This window comes from Lynx canadensis, chromosome B2 (genome assembly GCF_007474595.2).
Source record: "Lynx canadensis isolate LIC74 chromosome B2, mLynCan4.pri.v2, whole genome shotgun sequence".
NCBI classification, from domain to species: domain Eukaryota; kingdom Metazoa; phylum Chordata; class Mammalia; order Carnivora; family Felidae; genus Lynx; species Lynx canadensis.
In genome coordinates, this window is record NC_044307.1 from 852,389 (window position 1) to 872,421 (window position 20,033).

A 20,033-nucleotide genomic window follows, 5' to 3' on the forward strand; every position below is an offset into this window, starting at 1 on the left:
CCGCATTGGGCTCTGTGTTGACAGCCCAGTGCCTGCAGGCTGCTTCAGATTCTGTCTCTGGCTCTCTCTTCCCCTCCCCTGCTTGTGCCCTGTCTGTCTCCAAAATAAATAAACATTTTTTAAAAATTAAAAATAAAAAATAAAACACACGATTTTCACCTGAAAAACAACTTAGGCCAACATGTGTTCCTTACACAATGCACTCATGCTACATCTTGAAAAATGTCAAGGTCGAATAAGGTGTAGGAGAAACATCTTTCAGGAAACATCTCTAGACAACTACTGCTTTCTTTGGACTATTGAATCTCTGAAATCATAGTTTCATTATCTCAGTACATCATTTAAGGAATTAATTGCTTTTCAATCTTTAGAACCTCCCTAGTTATTCACAACAATCTTTCATTGAATGATTAACAGTATCCTAAATGAATGATTAACAACTTTCTAAAATCTGGATACTAAAATTTCCTCTCAAAAGGCCTGGGAAAGAGTACTAAATGATTTAATGGATGCAAAGTGCTTACTGGAGTTTTCAGTAAACAGGTCTTATTAAGGATTACTTGGAATTATTATCATTTTATGGTTATCTGTCCACTTCTAATCTAGAAATAGTTTGTAATCAAAGGACAACATTCACATCTTAGCAATGATTTGTTTTTAAGTTTTTATTTAAATTCAAGTATAGTTAACATACGGTGTGATATTTGTTTCAGGTGTGCAATATAGTGATTCATCACTTCGTTACAACACTCGATGCTCCTCACCACAAGTTCAGGGAGTCCTGGCTGCAACATCTGTCACCCCATATATTGCCAGGGTTTGATTAAACTGATCTGGCTGGGTGGGCAGGTGTCCCCTCCTCCATTCCTCTCCATGTGCATCCCTCCTGGAGCTGTATGCTGGGTCAAAGAGGATGGTCTTCCCCCTCATAGAGGAGGACCGTTCTTCTGTCAAGGGTATATGAGTAGCTGTGCTCCCTGCTGGCATCTCCAAACAAGCTCTCAAGCTGTGAGTTTTGTGAGACACCCGCAGGATGGCTTAGAGGATTTAATGAAATACGGAATGTGAAAACTGTACTTTGTAACCATACAAGGTGATGTTACCCTTAAACCACTAACTCACTGGTGAGGTAACCTAGAATTTGTCAGTGGAATACCTCATAACCATAATCATGATCTATCTTATCCTACAGAAGATTCTAGATACCGTGGAACAGTTTACCACCAAAGGAAAGAATATTATAAATAAAAGAATTTATTACCCAGTTAATCTTTCCAAAATACTGCTTTACTCAGCTACTTAATTTTGTTACAATGTTCCTCTTATCTTAAAAGGAAAGGAATATGTAAAATAATTTGGGGATATAGGCAAGCCTCTGATCCTGACTGAATTGGAATATAGACTTTCCTCTTGAAACCACTTCTCTGAGTTAAAAGTTGGATTGGTAGCTACATGAAATCAAGTGGATCACTAATAACCATCCAGTTTCGTATAAAAACAGAATGATAAGCCCACTTGATAAAGGAAAATAACTACTAGATAAATAAACTAAAATTTAATTAAAAAACAAGTGCTCAGTTTTAATGAAGTTCTTATGCAAGAAAATATACATACAAAATTAATTCTTTAGCATGGGAAACAGATGTCATAGCTCATCTCTCTCAGTGCATACTTCAGGAAGCTGACATTTCTTACTTATTTCCAAAATACTAAGATAGACGTGTTTAAAACCTACCTTCCTACTCCGCATAAGGATGATATAATTATTCAACACTGGTTGAGTGTGAACAAGACTGTCATGGTGAGTATTAGATCTCTGCATTTTTCTTCTTGTGCGTCAACGACCTCAAGACCTTCAGTTCATAACATTTCAGTAATCCCTTGCATCAGTGTCCCTGGGTCCATGCCACATCCACTCTATCAGACACCAGAGACAGAAACCAATGAACTACATTTAACGACCCCCTCCGATGATTTTTATGTAAGCAAGCCAAGTTTGAAAAACCTGATTTGGAGTTTCCCAAATACAAGATGTTCCCACTTTGCTTTTAACTCTCCCTGTAACACAAGGGGATAGTTATCGTCATCCTTGTTCTACATTCAGTTTCAGAATGGTCAGGTTACTTGTCTAAAGACATCACCTCTATTCTGTAGTGAGGGAAAGTAAGTCACCTGGTGCCAGATCCTGTTTATTGCTTCCTTCACAAGCGACTATGACCCATCTTCTGTGAGTGGATGGTGGATGCAGTTCTCGTAACGCTTCCAACCTTTTCTGCCACTTCCCTGCTGTAGGTGAAATAAGGTGAAGATGGCGGCACAATGAATAACAGCCATCCTAAAGAGTTCGTTCTACTAGGCTTTGCAGATCGTCCTTGGCTGGAGCTTCCTCTATTTGCTATTCTTCTTATAACATACCCCATGGCCATGGTAGGAAACACGGCCATCATTCTGGTGTCCAGGTTAGATGCCCGTCTGCACAACCCCATGTATTTCTTCCTCACCAACCTCTCCTTCCTGGACATGTGCTACACCACAAGCATCGTCCCTCAGATGCTGTTTAACCTGGGAAGCACCAAGAAGACGATCAGCTATGTGGGGTGTGCAGCTCAGCTTTATTTCTTCCACATAATGGGGGGCACAGAATGTCTGCTTCTGGCTATTATGTCTTTTGATCGCTACCTGGCTATCTGCAAGCCTCTACACTACACCCTCATCATGAACCCACGCATCTGTATCCTGCTGGCATCCACTGTGTGGTTGACTGGAATCACGTATGCTGTCTCAGAGGCCACTGCTACCTTGCAGTTACCACTGTGTGGACTCAATAAATTGGACCACTTGCTGTGTGAGATTCCTGTTCTGATAAAGGCTGCCTGTGGAGAAAAGACTGCTAATGAGCTCACACTCTCTGTGGTGTGTATTTTTATGTTAGCTGTCCCGCTAGGCTTAATTCTTGCTTCCTATGCTTGCATTGGACATGCTGTATTTAAAATTAAGTCTTCTGAGGGAAGGAAAAAGGCCTTTGGGACATGTTCTTCCCATCTCATTGTAGTTTTCTTGTTTTATGGTCCAGCCATTAGCATGTACCTTCAGCACCCCTCCTCCATCTCAAGAGACCAGCCCAAATTCATGGCGCTCTTCTATGGAGTAGTGACCCCTGCGCTGAACCCTTTTATCTACACCTTGAGGAATAAGGATGTGAAGGGGGCATTAGGCAACCTAGTCAGTGGCATTTTGCGTCGAAGTGACAGCTGAAATTATTAACAGTTACAGAAGGTTTATAGGGTTTTCTCTAGTAACTCATTCTTGTCTCCTATTTCCCAAATCTCATGTGGGAGCTTCTTGCAGAACATATGTTTCTGATAGTCAAAATAACGATGTTAGGCAACAAAGATACTTGACTATTGCACCACTAGTGCACTGTTTGTAAAAATGCATTAAAAATAATTCCACTGTGGTTGTACATACTGAAATACTAACTTATTAAGTAATAAATATGTAATAATATAATTAAAATATAAACTCATTCGTTCAAACTAATCATAAAACTGCACAGCAACTACTCATCAGTGGACTTTCTATTAGAGCATCACCTGAGAAGCATTTCATCACTCTCTGTCACATTAGCCCATGTCTCAGTGGACAGCTAGGCTACACTATGAATTCCATGTGGGGCATCCAACACTTTAGTACAACCACGAGTCTCCTACGTGTATCAACTTCCATTATGGAGACATGATTGCTTCTTGAAAACTACAATGTGACTCCTGATTAACAAACAGGTGTGCAGTGTTGCATTTTTTAATTAAGGAATTTATCATTAAATTTTAAAATAAATACAAATTGGGGCGCCTGGGTGGCGCAGTCGGTTAAACGTCCGACTTCAGCTAGGTCACGATCTCGCGGTCCGTGAGTTCGAGCCCGCGTCAGGCTCTGGGCTGATGGCTCAGAGCCTGGAGCCTGTTTCCGATTCTGTGTCTCCCTCTCTCTCTGCCCCTCCCCCGTTCATGCTCTGTCTCTCTCTGTCCCAAAAATAAATAAACGTTGAAAAAAAAAATTAAAAAAAAATAAATAAATACAAATAAGGACAAATCATACATATAAATTTCTTAATGTTCCTTTCAAAGATCGTAAGTGTGTGTCTTCTGACTCAGTGAAAGAACGAACATGGAAGTACTATTAATAATGAACTACAGGGGCGCCTGGGTGGCGCAGTCGGTTAAGTGTCCGACTTCAGCCAGGTCACGATCTCGCGGTCCATGAGTTCGAGCCCCGCGTCGGGCTCTGGGCTGATGGCTCAGAGCCTGGAGCCTGGTTTCCAATTCTGTGTCTCCCTCTCTCTCTGCCCCTCCCCCGTTCATGCTCTGTCTCTCTGTCCCCAAAATAAAATAACCGTTGAAAAAAAAATTAAAAAAAAATAATGAACTGCAACCTGGAAAAATTTCGTGGATCTGTTCTACAGGGTTTTTTATTTCTATATCATATATTTCTGCTCTGATATTTTATTGACAAATCCCTTGCCAGACTTGTCAAAAGGAAAAGAGAAAGGACTCACTAAATAAAATCATGAATGAAAGAGAGAGATGACACCAATACGGCAGAAATACAATAATTAAAAGAGAATAATAGGAACAATTATATGTCAACAAATGGGGCATCCTGGAAGAAATGGATAATTGCAGAAACATATAAACTACCAAAATTGAAACGGGGGAAATAGAAAATTTGCACAGAGCCATAACTAGTAATGAAGTAAAATCCATTATAAAAAAAAATCTGCCAACAACAAAGAGTCCAGGGTAGGACGGTTTCCCAGGAGAATTCTACCAGACAGTTAAAGAAGAAATCATACCTATTCTTCTGAAAACTGTTCCAAAAAAATAGAAATGGAAGGAAAACTTACAAACTCATTCTAAGAGGGTGACATGACCTTGATTCTCAAACCAGACAAAGGCCCCAATAAAAATGAGAACTACAGGTTAATATCTCTGATGTATATGGATGCAAAAATTCTCAACAAGATTGAACAAATCAAACCCAACTGTACATTAAAAGAATTTTGACACATTCAAGTGGATTTATTTCTGATGTTGATGCTCAACATCACTCATAATCAGGAAATGCATATCAAAACCATAATGTGACATCACCACACACCTGTTGGAAGGGTTATCATCAAGGACGCAAGAGATAACAACTGCTGGTGGGATGTGGAGAAAAGGGAGCCCTCGTATGCTGTATGTCAGAATGTAAATTCGTTCTGACACTATGGAAAACATAGAGTAAGGAGGTTCCTCAAAAAATTAAATACAAATACTATTTTATCCAGAATCTCATTTCTGGTTACATTTCTAAAGGACATGAAAACAGAATCTCAAAGGGATATCTGCACTTTCATGTTTTTTGTGACATTATTCACAACAGCCAAGATATGGAAACAACCTAAGTGTCTGTCAACAAATGAATGGTTAAAAATGTGATATTATATATATAATATATATATATATATATATACACACACACACACATATGTATACACACATATATGTGTGCATTATATGTGTGTATATGTGTGTATACATATGCATATATAAAATATATATTAAATACATATAATAAATAGATGATAGATGAAAGAAAGGAAGAAGGAAAGAAAGAGAGAGAGAGAGAGAGAGAGAGAGAGAGAGAATGGAGTATTCAACCATGAGAAAGAAGGAAATTGTGCCATTTGCAACAATATGGATACACCTTGAGGGGATTATGCTAAGTGAAATGTCAGGCAAAGAAGGACAAATAGTTATATGTGTAATCTTGAAAAGTCAAATTCATAAGAATAGAATGCTGGTTTTCAGGGGCTAGGGGGTGGGAGAACTGGGCAGATGCTGTTTAAGGCTTCAAACTTGTAACTAGTAGATATGTAAGTCCTGCACAGCCTACAAATTATCTAATTCACAGCATAGAAACTGTAGTCAACAATACTGTATGATAAACTTCAAAACTTCCAAGAGACTAGATCTTAATTGTTTCTACCACAAAAAAGAAATTATAATTATGTGACATGATAAAGATAGTAGCTGACATTATGATGGTAATCATTTGATAATGCATAAATACATCAAATGAACACATTATACACATTATACATCTTATACTTACACAAGTTATTTGTCAATAATAACTCAATAAAAAAATAAAAACAATAATTAAAAAAAATAAAGTCAGTGAATGTTGTGGAGTGGCCAGGTACTTTGCTTTTCTCTTTGAGACACATATCCAAAAAAGTCATTAAATTCTTAAATAATTGACAGTATACAAAGCACTTCCTAAACATCTCATTTGAAATAAATTTTATACAGCTGTAGGAGAAAACTGTGAGATGCATTCCTTTTAAAAGATTTGATAAAGGGTTGTCATATGTCCTAATGTCAGAGACACTCCCTTGAACACATTCGATGGATCTATCTAACTTCTTAACATGCAGTTACTACTGAATTATTCATTGTTATTAATATAATATCTGGTAAACAGATCTGAAAACTGATATGCTAATGATAGTTTTTGGCAAATTCTTTTCCCAAACTTACATTTTGATTCCATGACTTAGATTATGTCAAATGTTATCCCAGACTTTAGCCTCTACTACAAAGCTGTAATTATCAAGACAGCGTGGTATTGGCACAAAAACAGACACATAAACCAATGGAATAGAATAGAAACCCCAGAACTAGACCCACAAACGTATGGCCAACTAATCTTTGACAAAGCAGGAAAGAACATCCAATGGAAAAAAGACAGCCTCTTTAACAAATGGTGCTGGGAGAACTGGACAGCAACATGCAGAAGGTTGAAACTAGACCACTTTCTCATGCCATTTACAAAAATAAACTCAAAATGGATAAAGGACCTGAATGTGAGACAGGAAACCATCAAAACCCTAGAGGAGAAAGCAGGAAAAGACCTCTCTGACCTCAGCTGTAGCAATCTCTTACTCGACATCCCCAAAGGCAAGGGAATTAAAAGCAAAAATGAATTCCTGGGACCTTATGAAGATAAAAAGCTTCTGCACAGCAAAGGAAACAACCAACAAAACTAAAAGGCAACCAACGGAATGGGAAAGGATATTTGCAAATGACATATCAGACAAAGGGCTAGTATCCAAAATCTATAAAGAGCTCACCAAACTCCACACCCGAAAAACAAATAACCCGTGAAGAAATGGGCAGAAAACATGAATAGACACTTCTCTAAAGAAGACATCCGGATGGCCAACAGGCACATGAAAAGATGCTCAATGTCGCTCCTCATCAGGGAAATACAAATCAAAACCACACTCAGATATCACCTCACGCCAGTCAGAGTGGCCAAAATGAGCAAATCAGGAGACTATAGATGCTGGCGAGGATGTGGAGAAATGGGAACCCTCTTGCACTGTTTGTGGGAATGCAAACTGGTGCAGTCACTCTGGAAAACAGTGTGGAGGTTCCTCAGAAAATTAAAAATAGACCTACCCTATGACCCAGCAATAGCACTGCTAGGAATTTACCCAAGGGATACAGGAGTACTGATGCATAGGGGCACTTGTACCCCAATGTTTATAGCAGCCCTCTCAACAATAGACAAATTATGGAAAGAGCCTAAATGTCCATCAACTGATGAATGGATAAAGAAATTGTGGTTTATATACACAATGGAGTACTACGTGGCAATGAGAAAGAACGAAATATGGCCCTTTGTAGCAACGTGGATGGAAGTGGAGAGTGTGATGCTAAGTGAAATAAGCCATACAGAGAAAGACAGATACCATATGGTTTCACTCTTATGTGGATCCTGAGGAACTTAACAGAAATCCATGGGGGAGGGGAAGGAAAAAAAAGAGGTTAGAGTGGAAGAGAGCCAAAGCCTAAGAGACTCTTAAAAACTGAGAACAAACTGAGGGTTGATGGGGGGTGGGAGGGAGGGGAGGGTGGGTGATGGGTATTGAGGAGGACACCTTTTGGGATGAGCACTGGGTGTTGTATGGAAACCAATTTGACAACAAACTTCATTTATTGAAAACATAAAAAAAAAATCACCTGCAATTATGACAGTAATAGAACCAGGCTTACATAATTTTTTCTTTCTTTTTTTTTTTCTTTTGGAACTGGCCCATAGTTTTTGTTTGTTTGTTTGTTTGTTTCATTGTTTGTTTTTTCCCCCTTCCTTTCCTTTTCTCTTTCTCTCTGTCTTCTTTTTTTTTTCCCCTGGAGCAGCTTCTTTTTTTCTTTCTTTTTTTTAAATTTTTTCAACATTTATTTATTTTTGACAGAGACAGAGTACAAGTGGGGGAAGGGGCAGAGAGAGAGGGATACACAGAATCCGAAGCAGGCTCCAGGCTCCAAGCTGTCAGCACAGAGCCTGATGCAGGGTTCGAACTCACAAACCCTGAAATTATGACCTGAGCCCAAGTCAGACACCCAACAGACAGAGCCACCCAGGCGCCCCTTTTTCTTATTTTTTTCTTTATTTTCTTTGTTTTTCTTGAGAATCAGGCTTACGGTTTTTTGATTGAGTATCTTTTATTTCTTTTCTTACTCTCTCAATCTCATTCACACTCTCTCTCTTTTCTGCATTAAGCTTTTAAAATTCTTTTTCAGGCCTATTTTAACCAACAATCAAAGCACACTTAGTTAATGTTCCAAACACTCCCCACTTCCAGCAAGAAGGATTTCTGCAGAGGAATGACCAGGGGAAAGAGCAGCCAAAACACAACAGAAGAGTGCACACAGCATACACCAGAAACACTTCCTACACTTCCAGGTCCTGAACAGGATATATATATATAACTCTAACTCTAACCTTTTTAATATAGCATTACTCTCAGGTGCAGGAAACATAACCTTTCAAAACAAGTGAAAGATAGAAACCTAGCCAAAATGACAACACAGAGGAATTCTCCCCAAAAGAAAAGTCAAGAAGGAAACCCAACCAGGGAATTGCTCAAAACAGACATAAGCAATATATCTGAACAACAATTTAGAACAGTAGTCATAAGAACACTAGCAAGGTTTGAAAAAGGCTTGAAACATTTTCTACACAGATAAAAGACCTAAAACCTAGTTAGGGTGAAATAAAAAAAAATTGCTATAACTGAGATTCAAAACCAACTAGATGTAGTCACACTGAGGACTGAAGAAGCAGAGGAGAGAATAGGTTATATAGAAGAAAAAAATGTGGAAAATAAGGAAGCTGAAACGAAGAGGGAATGAAAACTATTGGATCATGAAGGGAGACTTGGGGAACTCCGTGATTGTATCCAGGGAAAGAATATCTGCATCACAGGAGTCCCAGAAGAAGAGTGTGATAAAGGGGCAGAACGTTTATTGAACAAATTTTAGCTGAGAACTTCATGGATCTGGGGAAGGAAACAGGCATTCAAGTTCCAAGAGGCACAAAGCAGTCCCCCCAAAATCAACAAAAACAGGTCAACACCATGACACATCACAGTAAAATGCGCAAAATACAAACGTAAAGAGAGAATTCTGAGAGCAGCTAAGGATAAAAGGTCACTAACCTACAAATGTAGGCATATAACATTAACAGCAGACCTGTCCATGAAACTTGTCAGGCTGGAGGGAGTGGCAGAAAATATTCAATGTGCTGAATGGGGAAAATATTTAACCAATAATTCTTTATCCAGCAAGGCTGTCATTCAGATTAGAGGGAGAGAAGTGCGTGGATGGCACAGTTGGTTCAGGGTCCAACAGGCTCAGGTCATGATCTTGTGATTCATGGGTTTGAGCCCTGCATATGGCTCAGTCCTGACAGCTCAGAGCCTGCAGTCCTCTTCAGATTCTGTGTCATCCTCTCTCTCTGTCCTTCCCCTGCTCACTCTCTGTCTCTCTCTCTCACACACACACAAATAAATAAACAGCAGGGCCAAGATGGCAGAACAGCATGGAAGGTTTGTTTGTTTGTTTTGCATCTCTCATCCCTGAAATGCAGCCAGATCAACACTAAACCATCCTGCACACCTAGAAAACGGATTTGAGGATTACCACAACAATCTGCACAATCTGAACCACAGAACTCAGCAGATGCATGGTGCACAGAGGCGAACTGGGGAAGAGAGAAGCCCTGGAGGGCAGAGAACTGTTTTTGCTTGCAGACAGGATAGGGAGAGTTCGGCAAAACCACTCCCCTCAATCCAAAAGCAGCTGGAGATAAAGTGGAAAAGTGGAAACAGCTGCAGGGACTGAACTAAAAAGGAATAAGGGAGAGGGTTTAAATTCCATAAAACTCTATAAACAGGGGAGAGCAGAGCCTGAAACTCCACAGTTTGATACCTGGCGGTGCTCTGGTGGGAGGGCGAATCCCCAGGAGCAGAGTGGGGTCTGGGGGTCTTTGGGCCATAGAGGGAGAGGCAGTTCCCCTGCTGGGAGGACCTTGGGTTAGAGGCTGTGTGGCCTCCCCACAGGCAAAGTTCTCAGCAGATCCCAGAGTACAACCACATTCGCTGGTGCTGGATGAAGGTCCTTAAGGGTGAAGCCTGGTACCAGATGTGTTGTGATTTTCCATAATCCCTGAAACGCTGCTACCTCATGATCATGTGAACTTTTTCTAGGGTGGGCTGGCACCCAGTCGCTGGGTATCAGCAGCAGCACAGTCTGGCAAATGTTCCTGGGTGCAGCCAGCAACCTGCCATTGCTCAGCAAGCTCTGCCCCCAGAGGATCTCAATGGGTCAAAGCTGCAGACCTCTGAAATGAGGCGTCGGGAAACACAGCACCATTTGAGATAAAACTCAGGAATGAGGTGCTGTCTGGCAGGCTGACAGCTTGGTCACGGACAATGTAGAAGCCAGGAGTGGATGGAAGCTGGAGACACAGGGTGAGTGCTTGATTGCCTCTCAGGAGAGTTTGGATACTAGAGACCGGCCAGCTGGGTGATGCCATTTTCACCCCTCCTGCACATGCACATACATGCCTACAGGCACCACAGCAATCCACCCCAGTAAGCTAAGCAGAGCCATCTAGTGGAGAACAGAGCCATTGCACTAAGCCCCACCCAACTGGGCCAACAGCAGTCTTGAGGAACACAAGTCTCTCCACCTGCTTAGTTTAGGGAATTTAAAGTGCTTCATACCCTGACTACTACAGGAAACCAGATGTAATTTCCACTGTATTTTATTCTGTTCACTGGTCCTGCTATTCAGTTTTTTTCTTTCTTTCTTTTCTTTTCTTATTCTTGAATAAAGAAAGAGAAAAAAATTATTTTCCATTTTTATTAAAAGATTTTTTATAATATTTTTCTACTGTATTTTTTACTGTTTTATAAATTTTTTAAATTCTATTTTACTTTCATCATTTCATTTTATTCTATACTATTGTATTTATTTTTTCAAATTTTCACTTTCTTTTTCTTTTTTTCCCTTTTTTCTATTTTCTTTTTTTTCTTATCTTTCCCTTTTTTCTCTAATCTATTAAGCTTCTGTCAATAACCAGACCAAAACACACCTAGGATCTAGCAAATTTATTTGATTTCTTTGTGTTGTTTTTAATTTTTTTTAATTTTAATTTTTTTACATTACTAATTCCTTTTCTTCCTTCAAAATTACAAAATGAAGGAATTCACTGCAAAAGAAAGAACAGGAAGAAATGACACCTAGGAAGTCAATCAACACAGATAAAAGCAAGATGTCTGAACCAGAAGTGAGAATCATGATAATAAGAATACTAGCTGGGGTTGAAAATAGATTGGAATCCTTTTCTGCAAATATAAAAGATGTAAAAGTTAGAATGGAATAAAAGATGCTATAACTGAGCTACAATCCCGAATGGTTGACACAGGCGCAGGGATGGGTGAGGCACAGCAGTGAATCAGAGATATACAGAGGACAAACCTATGGAGAATGAAGCAGAAAATAGGGGGGAGACCAAGGCAAAAGAGCATGAAATAAGAATTAGAGAACTCAGTGACTCATTAAAAAGGAATAATATCAAAATCATAGTGGTCTCAGAAGATGAAGAGAGAAAAACGGGTAGAAAATTTATGTGACCAAATCATAGTGGAAAACTTTCTTAACCTGGGAAAAGACAGACATCAAAGTCCAGGAAGCAAAGAAATCCCATTAGATTCAACAAAAATCGTTCATCAACAAGGCATATAGAAGTCAAATTCGCAAAGTACACAGACAGGGAAAGAATCATGAAAACAGCAAGGGAAAAAAGTCCTTAACCTGCGAGGGAAGACAGATCAGGTTCACAGAAACTTGGCAGGCCAGAAAGGAGTGGCAGAATATGTTCAATGTGCTGAACTGGAAAAATATGCAGCCAAGAATTCTTTATCCATCAAGGCTGTCATTCAAAATAGAAGGAGAGATAAAAAGTTTCCCAGACAAACAAAACTTAGAAGAGTTTGTGACCACTAAACCATCCCTGCAAGAAATTTTAAGGGGGACTCTCTGAGGGAAGAAAAGATGAAAAAAAAAAAGGACTAAAAGCAACAAAGACTAGAAAGGCCCAGAGAACTAGAAAGACCAGAAACTCCAAGTCTACAGGCAACATAATGGCAATAAATTCATATGTTTCAGTACTCACTCTAAATATCATTGGTCTAAATGCTCTAACCAAAAGACATAGGGTAACAGAATGGATAAGAAAGCAAGATCCATCTATATGCTGTTTGCAAGAGACCCGTTTTAGACCTAAAGACACCTTCAGATTGAAAATACGGGGATGGAAAACCATCTATCATGCTAATGGTCACCAAAAGATAGAGTAGCCATACTTATATCAGACAATCTAGATTTTAAAATAAAGACTGTAACAAAAGATGAGGAAGGGCACTATATCATAATTCAGGGGTGTATACACCAAGAAGAGCTAACAATTGTAAACATTTATGCTCCAAACATGGAAAACCCACATATATAAATCAATTAATCACAAACTTAAAGAAATACATTGATAATAATACTATAATATTAGGGTACTTCAAAACCCCACTTGTATCAATAGACAGATCATCTAAACAGAAATCAACAAGGAAATAATGGCTTTGAATGACACACTGGACAGGATCAACTTCACAGATATATTCAGAACATTTCATCCTAATGCAGCAGAATACACATTCTTCTCAGTGCACATGGAATGTTTTCCAGAATAGATCACATACTGGGACACAAATTGGCCCTCAACAAACACAAGAAGATTATGATCATACCTTGTATATTTTGAGACCAAAAACTATGAAACTTGAAATCAACCAGAACAAAACATTTGGAAAGATAACAAATACGTGGAGAAGAAAGAACATCCTACTAAAGAATGAATTGACTAACCAAGAAGTTAAAGAGGAAATTAAAAAGTACATGGAAGCTAATGAAAATGATAACATCACAGCCCAAAGCCTCTGGGATGTAGCAAAGGCAAAGGAAAGTATATAGCAATCCAGGCCTTCTTTAGAAGGAAGAAAGGTCTCAGATATACAATCTAACTTTACACTGCAAAGAGCTGGAAAAAGAACAGTAAATAAAATAGAAAACTAGCAGAAGACAGGAAATAATAAATATTAGAGCAGAAATCAATGCTATCAAAAAAAGAAAGACAAAACAAAACAAACAAACAAACAACAACAACAATAAAAACAGTAGAACAGATCAGTGAAACCAGAAGTTGGTTCTTTGAAAGAATTAACAAAATTGATAAATCCACAGTCATAGCCAGTTTGGTCAAAAAGAAAAAGGTAAGGATTCACATAAATAAAATCAAGATAGAAAGAGGAGATATCACAACCAACACTGCAGAAATACAAACAATGATAAGAGGATATTATGAGCAATTATATGCCAATAAAATGGGAAATTTGGAATAAATTGACAAATTTCTAGAAAAATATCAATTACTAAAACTGAAATAGTAAGAAATAGAAAATTTTCACAGACCCATAACCAGTCACAAAATCAAAATAGTAATAAAAAATCTCCCAAAACACAAGAGTCCAGTACCAGATGGTTCCCCAGGGGAATTGTACCAAACATTTAAAGAATAGTTAACACCTATTCTTTTGAAGCTTTCCAAAAAATAGAAATACAAGGAAAACTTCCAATCTCATTCTATGAGGCCAGAATTATTTTGATTCCAAAACCAAAGACCCCACTAAAAAGGAGAACTTTAGACCAATTTCCCTGATGAATGTGGATGCAAAATCCTCAAAATACTAGCCAACCAGACCAAAGATACATTAGAATTATTCACGACCAACTGGGACTTATACCTGGGTTGCAGGGCTCGTCCATTATTCACAAAACAATAAATGTGATACATCACAATAATACAAGAAAGGACAAGAACCACATGACCCTCACAATAGATGCAGAGAAAGATTTAACAAAGTACAACATCCTTTCTTGATAAAAACCCTCAGGAAAGTAGGGGAAGAAGGATCATACCTCATAAAAGCCAGATCATAAAAGCCATATATGAAAGACCCACTGCTAATATCATCAACGATGGGGAAACACTGAGAGCTTTACCCCTAAGGTCAATAACATGACAGGGATGTCCACTCTCATCACTGTTATTCAACATAGTATTCGAAGTCTTGGCCTCAGCAATCAGACAACACAAAGAAATAAAAGGATTCCAAATTGGCCAGGAGGAAGTCAAAATTTCACCCTTTGCAGATGACATAAACTTCTATATGGAAAAGACAAAAGATTCCACCATAAAACTGCTAGAACTGATTTATGAATTCAGCAAGATAGCAGTATATAAAATCAATGTACAGAAATTGGTTTAATTCCTACATACAAATAATGAAGCAACAGAAAGAGAAATCAAGGAATTGATCTCATTTACAATTGTACCAAAAAATATAAAATACGTAAGTATAAACCTAACTAAAGATGTGAAAAACTCTACACTGAAAACTATAGAAAGCTTACAAAAGAAATTGAATAACACACACACAAAAAAAACGGAAAAATATCCCATGCTCCTGGATTGAAAGAACAAACACCGTAAAATCTCAATACTACCCAAATCAATCTACATATTTAATGTAATCCCTATCAAAATAACACCAGCATTCTTCACAAAGCTAGAACAAACAATCCTAAAACTTGTATGGGACCAGATAAGACCCCGAATAGCCAAAGCAATCTTGAAAAAGAAATTTGAAGCTGGAGGCATCACACTCCTGGACATCAAGATGTATTACAAACATGTAATCATCAAGACAGTATGGTACTGGCACAAAAACAGACACTCATATCAATGGAACAAAATCGAGAACCCAGAAATGGACCCACAAGTATATGGTCAACTAATCTTTGACAAAGCAGGAAACAATATCCAATGGAATAAGGACACTCTCTTCAGCAAATGGTGCTGGGAAAACTGGACAGCGACATGCAGAAAAATGAAACTGGACCACTTTCTCACACCATACACAAAAATAACCTCAAAAAGGAGGAAAGACCTACACATAAGACAGGAAGAAATCAAAATCCTAGAGGAGAGAGCAGGCAAAAACCTCTTTGACCTCGGCCACAGCAACTTCTTTTTTTTTTTTTATATATATGAAATTTATTGACAAATTGGTTTCCATACAACACCCAGTGCTCATCCCAAAAGGTGCCCTCCTCAACACGCCTCTGGAGGCAAGAGAAACAAAAGCAAAAATGAACTACTGAGACCTCATCAAAATAAAAAGCTTCTGCACAGCAAAAGAAACAATCAGCAAAATTAAAAGGCAACTGACAGAATGGGAGATGATATTTGCAAATGACATAGAGAAAGGGTTAGTATCCAAACTCTACAAAGAACTTCTCAAACTCAACACCTCAAAAACAATTCAGTGAAGAAATGGGCAAAAGTCACGAATAGACACTTGTCCAAAGAAGACATCCAGATGGCCTACAGACACATGAAAAAATGCTAAACGTCAGTCATCATCAGGGAAATACAAATCAAAACCACAATGAGATGCCACCTCATACCTGTCAGAATGGCTAACACTAACAACTCAGACAACAAAAGATGTTGGTGAGAATGTGGAGAAAGAGGATCTCTTGCACTGCTGGTGGGAATGCAAACTGGTGCAGCCACTCTGGAAAACAGTATGTAGGTTCCTCAAAAAATTAAAAATAAAACTACCCTATGACCCAGCAATTAAACTACTAGGTATTTACACAAGGGATACAGGTGTGCTGTTTTGAAGGGGCACATGTACCCCAATGTTTATAGCAGCACTATCAACAATAGACAAAGTATGGAAAGAGCCCAAATGTCCACCACCGGATGAATAGATAAAGAAGATGTGGTATACATATACAAAGGAATATTACTCGGCAATCAAAAAGAATGAAATCTTGCCATTTGCAACTATGTGGATGGAACTGGATGGTATTATAGTAAGTGAAATCAGTCAGTCAGAGGAAGAAAAATATCATATGACTTCACTTGTATGATGAAGTTAAGATACTAAACATATGAACCTAGAGGAAGGGAAACAAAAAGAATATAAAAACAGGAAGGGTGATAAAACATAAGAGACTTAAATATAGAGAACAAACAGAGGGTTGTTGGAGGGTTTTGGGAGGGGGGATGGATTAAATGGATACGGTGCATTAAGGAATCTACTCCTGAAATCATTGCTGCACTATATGCTACTAACTTTGATGTAAATCAAATAATAAATAAATTTAAAATAATAATACTAAATAAACAATTAAAAAAATTTTAAGAATAGAGAGAGAGATAAAGACTTCCCAAAACAAATATTATAGAAGTTCATGACAATTAAACCAGCCCTGCAAGAAATTTTAAGGGGGGTTCTGAACGGAGAAAATACAGCAAAGCATTAAAGACTAGAAAGAAAACATCACCACAGGTACCAAATTTATAAGCAACACATATCACTAAATTTAAAACTTTCAATAATCACTCTCACTCTGAATGTGTAAATGGACTAAATGCTCCAAAAAAATACATGGGGGGGGGGGGGCTCCTGGGTGGCTCAGTCAGTTAAGCATCTGATTTTGGCTAAGGTCATGATCTCATGGTTTGTAAGTTTGAGCCCTGCATTGGGCTCTGTGCTTACAGCTCAGAGCCTGGAGCCTGCTTCTGATTCTATGTCTCCCTCTCTCTCTGCCCTTCCCCTGCTCATGCTCTGTCTCTCTGTGTCTGTCAGTAATAAATAAACATTAAAAAATATATAGGATATCAGAATGGATAAAAAGCCAAGATCCACCTATATGCTGTCTGCAAAAGACTAACTTTAGGCGTAAAGACACAGGCAGATGGAAAGTGAGGAAAGAGGCACCTGAGTGGCTAAGTCAATTAGGCACCAGACACTTGATCTCAAACAGGTAATGATCTTAGAGTCTGTGGGATCAAGGCCCACGTCGGGCTCTGTGCTGACAGTGTGGAGCTTGCTTAGGATTCTCTCCGTTTCTCTGCCCCTCCACCACTCACACTGTCTCAAAATAAACGAATAAACTTAAAAAAAAAGTGAGAGGATGTGGAACCATCTATCATGTTAATAGACATCAAAAGAAAGCCAGAGTAGCCATACTTATATCAGACAAACTAGATATTAAACAAAGATATTAAACTATATATTAAACAAAGACAAACTAGATATCAGACAAACTCGATATCAAACAAATTAGATATGTAACAAGAGATGAAGAAGGGCATTATGTCAAAATTAAGGGATCTATCCATTCAGAAGATGTAACAGTTATAAATATTTATTCCCTCAACTTGAAAGCACCCACATATATAAATCAATTAACAACAAACATAAAGAAATTAATTAACAATAACATGATAATATCAGGGAACTTTAACACCCCACTTATAGCAATGGACATATCTTCAGAAAATAAACAAGAAAATGCCTTTGAATGATACACTAGACCAGGTGGGCTTAACAGATATATGCAGAACACTTCACTCTACAGCAGCAGGAGATACATTTTTAAATTTTTTTTACATTTATTTATTTATTTATTTATTTATTTATTTATTTATGAGAGACAGAGAGAGACAGAGCACAAGCAGGGGAGGGGCAGAGAGAGAAGGAGACACAGAATCCGAAGCAGGCTCCAGGCTCCGAGCTGACAGCACAGAGCCCGACGTGGGGCTCGAACTCACAAACTGTGAGATCATGACATGAGCTGAAGTTGGACACTCAACCTACTGAGCCACCCAGATGCCCTGAGACACATTTTTATAGTGCACATGGAATATTCTCTAGAATAGGTCATATAAGGTCATATAATGTCATATAAGGTCAAATAAGTCCTCAATAATTACAAAAAAATCAAGATCATATCATGCATATTTTCAGATCACAATGTTATGAAACTTGAAGTCAACCACAAGAAAAAAATTGGAAAAGCCTTTAAATGCATGGAAGTTAAATAACATCCTATTAAATAGTGAATGGGTTAACTAGGAAATTAAAGGAAAAATAAAAAAATTACATATAAGCAAATGAAAATTAAAACAGGACAGTCCAAACCCTTTGGGATTCAGCAATGGCAGATCAAGGAGAGAAGTGTATTGTAATTCAGGCCCATGATAATAAGCAAGAAAGGTCCCAAGTACACAATCTAACCTTACACCTAAAAGAGATAGAAAGGGAGCAGCAAATAAAGCTTAAAGCCAGCAGGAGAAGGGAATTATAACATGTTAGAGAAGAAATAAATGATAACAAAATAAACAAACAAAAAAAACAGAGGAACAAATCAACGAAACCAAGAGGTGATGCTTTGAAGAAATAAATACAATTGATAACCTCCTAGCCATACTTCTCAAAGGAAAAGAGAAAGGACCCAAATAGATAAAATCACAAATGAAATAGGGGAGATCACAACCAACACTGCAATACAAACAATTATAAAAGAATACTATGAAAAATTATATACCAACAAACTGGGCAATCTGGAAAAAATGGACAAATTCCTAGAGACTCACATACCACCAAAACTGAAAAAGAAGAAATACAAATTTGAGCTGACCCATATCCAGCCAAGATATTTAATCACTAATCAAAAATATCACAACAAACAAGAATCCTAGGCCAGCTGGCTTCTACGGGAATTCTACCAAACATTTAAAGAAGAGCTATTACCTATTCTTCTCAAACGGTGTCCAAAAATAGAAATGTAAGGAAAGCTTCCAAACTCATTCTATGACGCCAGCATTACCTTGATTCCAAAACCAGACAAAGACCCCACTAAAAAGGAGAATTACAGGCTAAAATCCCTGATGAAACTGGATCGGAAAATTCTCAACAAGATAGTAGCAAATGGAATTCAAGAATTATACACCACAATAATTAAAGAATTATACACCACAATAAGTGGGATTTATTCCTGGGCTGCAGGGCTGGTTCAGTATTGGCAAAACAATCAACACGATACACCACATTAATGTAAGAAAGAATAAGAACCACATGATCCTGCAAATAGATTCAGAAACGGCATTTGACAAGATACAGCATCCGTTCTTGGTTTATAAAAAAAAAACTCAACAAAGTAGGGATATATGGAACATACCTCAGCAACATAAAGGCCTTATACAAAAAAACCCACAGTTAATATCATTCTCAATGGGGAAAAACTTAGAGCCTTTCCCCTAAGGTCAGAAACAAGACAATGATGCCCACTCTCACCAATACTATTTAACATAGTATGGGAAGACTTAGCCCTAAACACTCAAATAACAAAAAGACATAAAGAAAATCCAAATTGGCAAGGAGGGATTCAAACTTTTACTATTTGAAGATGACATGATACTCTATGTAGAAATGCCAAAAGGCTCTACCAAAAAATTACTAGAACTTATACATGAATCCAGCAAAGTTCCAGGATGTTTCTATAAAACAGTAACAATACAGAAGAAAAATAAATCAAAGATTTTATCCCATTTACATTTGCACCAAAAACAATAAGGTACCTAGGAATAAACTTAACTAAATAGGGAAAAGATCTGTACTATGAAAACTGTAGGACACTTATGAAACAAAATGAAGAGAACAG

At 38.0% G+C, this 20,033-nt stretch overlaps 1 protein-coding gene across 1 annotated transcript; it reads left to right on the forward strand.

Annotated features, from left to right (window-relative positions):
• The first annotated feature begins 2,319 nt into the window (after positions 1-2,319).
• Positions 2,320-3,255, forward strand: LOC115514696 (olfactory receptor 2B6-like). Its single transcript, XM_030316838.1, has one exon. It carries the CDS (start codon positions 2,320-2,322, stop codon positions 3,253-3,255), a length of 936 nt encoding a protein of 311 aa, XP_030172698.1.
• Positions 3,256-20,033: the final 16,778 nt, after the last annotated feature.

Coding starts and splice junctions, on each gene's coding strand:
- LOC115514696 (XM_030316838.1), top strand. CDS start 2,320: ATGAATAACAGCCATCCTAAAGAGTTCGTTCTACTAGGCTTTGCAGAT.